The 8,405-nt window shown below is 44.0% G+C and overlaps 1 protein-coding gene across 1 annotated transcript; it reads right to left on the reverse strand.

Annotated features, from left to right (window-relative positions):
• Positions 1–2,104: 2,104 nt before the first annotated feature.
• LOC307246666 (cystine/glutamate transporter-like) lies at positions 2,105–6,667 on the reverse strand (the record flags this gene model as incomplete). Its single annotated transcript, XM_080022652.1, has 12 exons — positions 2,105–2,290; positions 2,425–2,602; positions 2,718–2,867; positions 3,035–3,131; positions 4,448–4,551; positions 4,664–4,787; positions 4,886–4,930; positions 5,019–5,118; positions 5,207–5,332; positions 5,459–5,574; positions 5,729–5,855; positions 6,427–6,667. 12 exons carry the CDS (start codon positions 6,665–6,667, stop codon positions 2,226–2,228), a joined length of 1,473 nt encoding a protein of 490 aa, XP_079878778.1. The 3' UTR covers positions 2,105–2,225.
• Positions 6,668–8,405: the final 1,738 nt, after the last annotated feature.

The following is an 8,405-nucleotide window of genomic DNA, read 5'->3' on the forward strand; positions in this document are numbered from 1 at the left end:
CTACAACAATGATAACTTAAAACTGAAATGTTGAAAGATGGCAGTTATTCATTTCCATATCATTTTTTGTCAAAGCCACAGGGAGCCATTGGAAAGGGGCTAAATAGCCCCATGCGGCTCTGGAGCCGCAGGTTGCTGAACCCTGCTCTGGCTGGTTCTCACAACCGTGTGAGGAGACGAGGGCGCAGATGAAACCTGATCACCCCCTCTTATTGCGTTGGGGGCAGAAAAATAATCTTAATGAGTCTTCAAGCCCTGGCCTGCTCCTCCTGGCCCACCCCCACAGTGTTTTAAGTTGTTTTATTTAGAGGAACCGAGCACGGCGATCGGGGTGCACAGAGTGCTGTGTTCGATTCACACATGTAAAAATAAATTCATGATTCCTCTTATTTATAATTCCTTATTGAAATGTAATCCCTGTGAATTCTGTAAGCTCCTATCTGTTTAATCCTGTTATTGTAATGCACACTGACTGACAAAAGAAAATAACGACTGAAGTCGACTGATGGCTTTCCGACTGGAGCAGCAGGTCCAACCGATTCGGACCCTTACATTCACACATACAGCTCCCGGGGTTATGTCCGGATAATATCAGGATTGCAGTTCATGTGTGAAAGCAGCTTAGGTTGTACAGGAGCCTAGGCATTTATTACAGTTAACACCCATCCCGTCACCAGATGTTTTATAAGGGCTTTTATTCAGCTGTGATTACGGTACTTTTTTTTTTGTCCTGCGATCAGTGTAATCACACCAGGAAGTGATATTTCAATCAACAAATGATTTGCTCAACAAATCAAGAGGGATTTATCAAAAGAAGTTCACAGCATCGTCACCTGTTCCACAAGTCATGTTTTTGCTGTTAAGGGAAACAGCATATATATATATATATATATATGCATATATACAGTATGTTCTCCTGTCATCTTTTTACAGACGTGGCTGAAAATGTTGATGTTTTTTTCTCTCTTCCAAACTCAACATATCTTTTTTTAAATCAACAGAAAGGGCATTGAACACATTTAAAAAAATCTACATTTAGTATTTGGTAGCACAGCCTTTGGAGGACATGACTGCAATCAAACGCTTCTTATGACCCTCAATGAGGTCCCTACACCAAGGGTCATAAGAACCAGATGTTAGATGGACTGGTCTTTTAGGATTTAGATCTGCACTCATTACAGGCCATTTGATAACAGTGTAGTGTAAGGTTTTGAAAACATCATTGATGGTCATTGAGACCCATATATCAAGGTGGACACACACACGCACGCACGCATACACGCACACACGAACGCACGCACACACACACACACACGCACACACGTCATCCGACATTTCTATGTTTACTGTTAGTTTTCCATGTACATGTTGTTGTTTGGTTCTATGTTTTTTTGTCTCACTCTTGGTGATTCTCCCACTCTTGGAGTAGTGATGTGATGGAGTAGTTGTTTATAGACCAACAAGATCGTTCTCCAAAGAGAGGGCTTGGTGGCGGTTCTGCGTAACAAAAAGCTGTGCACTTGTCATCGCACAGGTCATCCACAGGACAGAGTTGTTGCAGCAGTTTTTGATGATTAAAGAATGAATAAAGAGTGGCATTGCAGGTGGAGAAGTTGAACTCCACTTGCAGACTAATTCTGTCCAAGGTGCAATGGCATAAAAAAAACTCTGTGTTGTTTGCCCAGCATGCTGACAGCACAGGTTAAAATATAAAAATAAAATGAGGATCAGATGGACTTGTGGCTTTGAGATTTGTCCATGTTTTGCCATATGTCTTCTCTCTGACCTCTATTCTCTGCTTTTCTTTATTTTCTTAAAGTGACACAAAACAGCAGAATAAGTGCATTTCTCCATTTAAGGTAATCGGATGATTAGACATTTAATTAATAATCAAATTAGAATCCCCTGCTCCCAATCCAATTATTTTCCACAACTTCAAAAGAAGTGCCTATAATATTGTACCGGCCAAGATTTCTGCATGGAATCAGAAAGAATATTGTATTTTAGAGAAATACATACTGTATGGATAAAAAAAGTTTTAATTTCAACAATTTCATGGAAGAAATGGGTGCCAATACATTCACCCATTACTGTATTTGTTATTTGAAAATAACGGGAACTTAAAGTATTGTCTCTTATGGGGAAGAAACATCAATGTCTCACGCACTGGGACAAACAGTTGTGTGTTTGAGTTTTTCGAAGCATCCAGCCAGTCAGTATTGTCTTCAGTACGTCTGGACCTCCTGCTGAATGACCTCAAAAAAGATCTGGAGCTGCTTACTGCAGTAATCTGAGGAGGTAGGGGAGTGTGAGGGTTATTTTATCAAAACGGACAATGCATTTCCATCTTACTGTGGCGTGTATTTGTGAAATAAGTGTGAAATGTGATGGTGCCCCCTAATGGCAAGATTTTGCTTGACTTACTGTAGACACGTCTCCACCGGGTGGGCAGGCGGAACCGGTGGATGGTCACGTAGTAGACTGGAATGCCTGTCAGCGTCAGGACACAGCTGAGCCCTGTGTTCCAGGGATCAGAGTACAGAGACAGCCCCACGATGAAGAAGCACACGATGGTGAAGGTGACAGCGATGACCAGAGGCACCTTTGAGCAAAAAGAACAACAGTGAGGAGGAATCAATTAAATCGGTACCGATTCAGGGTCAGAAGGCAGAGCTCAAAGCTGAAAAATCTAACAAACATGTGGTGAATCCGATTACCTTGAAAGGCCTGGGGTGAAGAGGGTAGCGGTAGCGGTGGATGAGCATCCCCAGAGTTGCCAAGGCAATAAAGAACCAGCGAGGGAAGGAGACAAAGCTGATAAGCTTGGAGATCTCCCCGGTGGAAATCATTATCACCACCAACGGATACTAAAAAAACAGACAGCACAGCAGTAATAACAAATCAACACATCTCAATTCTGGGGCATTGATGGTACTGGCATAGAGGGCAATACGTCCATTACTGATCTTTGAAAATGCACTGACACATGCTTTTCATTCATTGATGTGTGAAATGCATCCAAAACATTCAGCACCAGTAGGAGCACGGCAGGCAGTGGGGTATGTCTGCGGATGTGGATCATGGAGAAGAGTGCTGGCCAGTGTCCCTCTCTGGCCCCCACAAACAGCATCCTGGAGCATAGATGGTTAATTAATTGTCGTGATATTTGTAGTTTGTTTGGTTGATTAAGGGCACACATGCAAATAATCACTTCTACACCAGTGGAACCAGTAGAACCGGTAGAACGATGCTCAGTGTGGACACAAAACATACATTTAAGTCGGCTGTTCGTTCCAAGCTATTTGTGGGTGTTGATTGCCTAGGTCTTTGAGGGGTCATGGGTAGCAATGCCTCGTAGACACCAAAGGACTTTAGGAAGGATTTTTGATCCTTGGCGAGTTTTCAAGATCTTAAGAGAATCATAAGAGACTGTTATTGTTAGTCTGTTATCGTCAGCAGACTCCAATCTCCATGACGAGGAGATGTTCAGAAACTCTTGTGATCAGCCCCAGACTATGGGACACTTCTCAGGTTGGGTTAATATAATTATTAAGTCTTACGTCTCGGTTCCAATAGTGTGGGCTTGAATCCCAAAATGTTTGATCCCCTGTGATCAGCCGTCCTTGCTAAATGCTAAATAAAGTGTGAGCAGTACTTGGATGAAAAGTTTTTGAAAGTGTGATACTGTCTTTCTTTCTTCTGTATTTTGTTGTATGCCCAGACCAAGTGATGGCAATGAGTCGCCGTTACCTGATTGAGATACAACCTTGTTGGTGCCCAAATGGCTTTCCACGCAGTGCATTACATTACATCCCTATGGCTGATTACCGAGGGTATGACAAAACACTACAGGGTGTAATGGCCCATTTCTATTGGCCACCTACCCTGTTTGAAAGAGTGGTGATGGACCTCATTGGCCCTTTAGAGCACAGTGCACTGGGATGACATTTTGAAGTTTGTCCTGATGAATTTCTCAAACTGCCTGTGTCTGTTTCGCCACCACATACCACCCAAGTGGTGTTTTAGGGCCCTCTGGCACAGAGACACAGACAATGGGGGGATGTAAAGACCAGTTTATTGTAGAGAGTCGGCTAGCCGGAATCAGCCCAGGAGCAGATAAAAGATGTTATGACACGGGCTCCTATCCTGAGTGTGTGTGGGAATAGGGGCTTTAACCTGTTGCACTCTGATCCCAATCGCCAAGATCCAGGTCAAGTGTGGCTGTTCACCACACCATCCTCACACTACACTACCATCCATCAGAGCTGCCTTTGCCTAATATTTCTGCAAATAGAGTCATTGGGGGCTATTGCCAAGACCCTCTGTCTGTTTGCAGTGCGGGAGGTTCCCAGGTCTCGACGATCTTTGCAGACAACTCATATGATGAAGCAATTTGAAAAACATTAATTAAATGGGACCTTTAGAATCACCTCCAAGGCTAGGTTACCTGGGTACACTGAAGAAGCCTCCATTCAGTGCCCCCAAACAGGACATAGCCACTAGAACAGGAATCACAGATGACATGGCCTGGAGTGTTTTGTTCGCAAATGTCTGGAACAGAAACGGGAACAATATATGACAGGAACTATAATTGGACAAAAGGGTGAAACCATTTTCCAGATATTGCCTCTTGATTGGATGCTGGTTAATGATTGGCACTGACCACAGCCACAGCATCGGACACCAGCAGCTCAGCGGGAGTCATCACACTGTAGTAGGCCACGTTAACCATCACATAGAGCACCGTCACCGTCACCATGGAGAGGCTGATTGCCAGTGGGATGTTCCTAAAACCACAAGCACATGTCTATAGATGTAACACATGTCAATTAAGATCGCTTCAAGTAGCACACTGCATTGAGGTATTGTGTAAGATTTGAAATACCTATTTGGGTTGATGACTTCCTCTGTGACACAATTAAGATAAAACCTGAAAAAATTAATAAATATTTGGAAAACACATCACTTATAAAGACTGGACAAAAAGAAACTAATTTGAAACCATTTGGACTACTCACCAACCACCATAGGCGTATAAACCATTATAGAAGGCCAGCGGCAACATATCCAGTTTTGCTGCATCAACCTCAAAACCATTTTGGAAATTCTCAGTTTCTCCTGCAGGGAAGAGACAGCACACAGCACTGATGGCAGATCTGTGACATTAAAAGAATTTAATTCATTTCTCATAAACATCTTCCTGCACCTCGAGCCAGTGCCATGGCCCCAGGGACAATGATGAGGACCAGGGCGAATGTTTTAATGAAGGTCAAGGTGATCTGAGTTCGAGAGGCCATGGTCACACTCCAGCAGTTGATCGCCACCACAAAGGCTGAAGAAGACACAATGGAAAAACAAAAAGTGTCTTCACGCTTATGTAAACGGTGCAATTCAAGGGAATGCACATTGGCGTGACATGTCGGATGAGAGGAACCAGTCGGAATTTAAGGCCACTCACTCACTCCGAGGATGCTGACCAGTTTGATGAGCACCGGGGGAGCAGCGCAGGGTGTGAAGAATGGCTCGACCACATAGCGACCGAAGGCCAGGGACACATAGGACGCCACCGCTGGCCTGGGAAACCAATGGAATCAATTGAACAATGGGAGAGGACCAATAATGGCTGTTTCTGAGAAAGTGCCATGTAAATAAACGATCAAATTTCGGATTCCCTTTAAAACAAATACTAAAATTACAATTTCAAAAGGAAAATGACAGTAAACCCAACCTCATGAATAAGAACTCGGACCAGAGTCGTAAGAAGGCGGGCAGAGGGCCAAAGGTCTCCAACAGATACGTGTAGTGGCCCCCGGACTTTGTGAAAGTTGTGCCCAGTTCAGCATAGCACAGCGCCCCTGACAGGAGACGAGGTCCGTGAAGGGTGAATGGTGTGGGTTAACCCGGTGTGGGAGTGAGAAAAAAAAACAGGTTTATGTGCATGTGTATATGCACAGGCACCAATGTATTCCATAGATACTAGTTTTTACATACTGCCAACAAGGCAATGCACAGGCTACAAGACAGATACAATATACTAGCATTTTAAGTTGTATTCACGTAATTGACAATGTTGACGAAAAGCCTCAGGCATTTCAGAATTGTTGTTACAGTATGTCAAGAGAGGCTTGTAGCTGCTTGAACCCTCTGTGGGGTGGGCAGAGCAAAAATGAGACAAATCAAAGGTTCTGAAGGAGCTGCTCTAACCCTAACCTACCAAAAGAAAAACGAAACAAACTCAAAATATGGACAAACATGAGCCTTAGATTAGTCATAATAAAGCTGAAACGTTGGTTGGTTTAAAGAAAATCAACACTTTCTTTCATCTATAACTCGGTGAGGTGTCCAGCATATGGACTATTGAATCAAATGTTACATTCATGAAAAAGCAACGGATGAAAAACCCTCAAAACAGAACGGGGGTCTTACCAAACAAGGAGAGGACCCCGCATAGCGTCCACACAAGCAGGGAGAGGCCCACGCTGCCGCTGTACATCAGGACCCCCTTGGGGGCGATGAAGATCCCGCTGCCCACCACGGTGCCGATGATGAAGGAGGTGGCAGGCAGCATGCCTATGGTCCTCTTGAGGTGCACTACTTCTTTCTCCTCCCCCTGCTCCTTCTTTGTCTTCGTCTTTGCCCCCTGCATTTCACTCTCTGGGGTATTCATTGTAGTTTAAAGGAACAAGGTTGATATGACCAATTGATGGAGCAGGCTCTGAAGGAATATTGAACTCTTTTCAAATACAATGTCAGCAAAATCATCAAGACAGTTGCATCGTGCTGATTTTATGCCACACACTAGAACAACAGACGGCTGCACCCAGCAGAACTTAATTGATTTTTTTTCCCCTTTTCCTCCAAGTTGAGGCTAAACTTGCTACAGACCCTCACCCTGTATTGTTGTGTCGTCATAACAGTTCTTTGGATTTGCCCTGGTTCTGATGAATATGGTAGGTTTTATTATTTTGTATTGGGTTTTTACTGGCTGATTGTAGATGCAGTACCATGATTCAGGGCATTATTATATATAAGTGATATTATTAATATGAGTTATATTATCAGTATTTTTATTATTATTATTAGGGGTCTAGGCCATAGCACAGGAACCTTATTGTTTTTTCTGGGATTTGTTATTTTTTCATCTCATCTAAAAGTGTCTGGAACATGATAACCACAGCTGCGTTCAGCCACTTGTGACAAGTAGACAGACAACTTCAGCCGATGCTGTGTTTAAAGGAAACTTGGAAAACTGTAACTTGTGCTGCGTTTTACAAAAACCTGAAAACTAGAATCGGTCACAGACAGCACAGTAATCCACAGAGTCCGGCCTCACGGTGTCTCTGTGGAAGGAAATCACTACGTGTAGAAGTTCCCAACAACACAGTTCCATTCATGTTCATTCAGAAACATTTCATCAATGTTTTAAATCTTTGGGACTACAATACAATGGACACGATTCAGGCCGGTTGCTCTGGAGCTGCAAGCGAACTCCATGTGTGAGGACACAGACAAAATTTATGCTCAAACTGACTGGGGGCTGAGTAAGGAACGTCAACATTTAAATTCCACCAGCTTACTATGCATGTCGCATGCAAATAAAATGATTTTTTTGGGAGGGATTTCTGATGCTTCAGAGGGCAAATATTTCAATTGACAGCTCAAGCATTTGTGGCACCTAAATGAGGCACCACAAACTGCGTTGCAATTCAGTCCGGTAGATACTGATCGTATAGGAAACGGTGCCATATTTCGGTAGTCAACCCTTGTTACGACGGGCTGGAATGCCGCAAAATAACACACGGCACCGGCTTAGACACAAACAGAATGATTTTATTTACAAAAAGGGCAAAAGAGTTAAAATATCAAATGTAAAGCTGGCTGTTGTGTCAGGTCGTCTGGACCCAGCGTAGGTTCTGCCCGACGCAACCACTACAGACTGATGGAGTCTACACCATGCACATCGCACAATGTGAATGCCTCCCCCTAGAGCCACAACCTGTACATTGTGACCATCCACAACATTAAAACCATCACGAATATTGTGTAGGTCCCACTTGTGCCGCCACAGCTCTGACCCGTCGAGGTCAGCGCTGTCTTGTCACTCCACAAGACCTCTGAAGGTGTCCTGTGGTATCCGGCACCAAAAGGTTAGCAGTAGATCCTTCAAGTCCTGTAAGTTGCGAGGTGGGGCCTCCATGGTCTTGGTCCAGTACATTCCACGGACGCTCGATCGGATCCGACCCTCAACCCAGCCACCCACATGATGTAGAAGAAAACGGGATTCATCAGACCAGGCCACCTTCTATCATTGCTCCAGGATCCAGCACTGATGCACCCATGCCCATTGTAGGCGCTTTCGGCGGTGGACTGGGGTTAGCATGGGCACTCTGACCTGTCTGCGATTA

The sequence above is a fragment of the Zeus faber genome, assembly GCF_960531495.2.
Source record: "Zeus faber genome assembly, chromosome: 21".
NCBI classification, from domain to species: domain Eukaryota; kingdom Metazoa; phylum Chordata; class Actinopteri; order Zeiformes; family Zeidae; genus Zeus; species Zeus faber.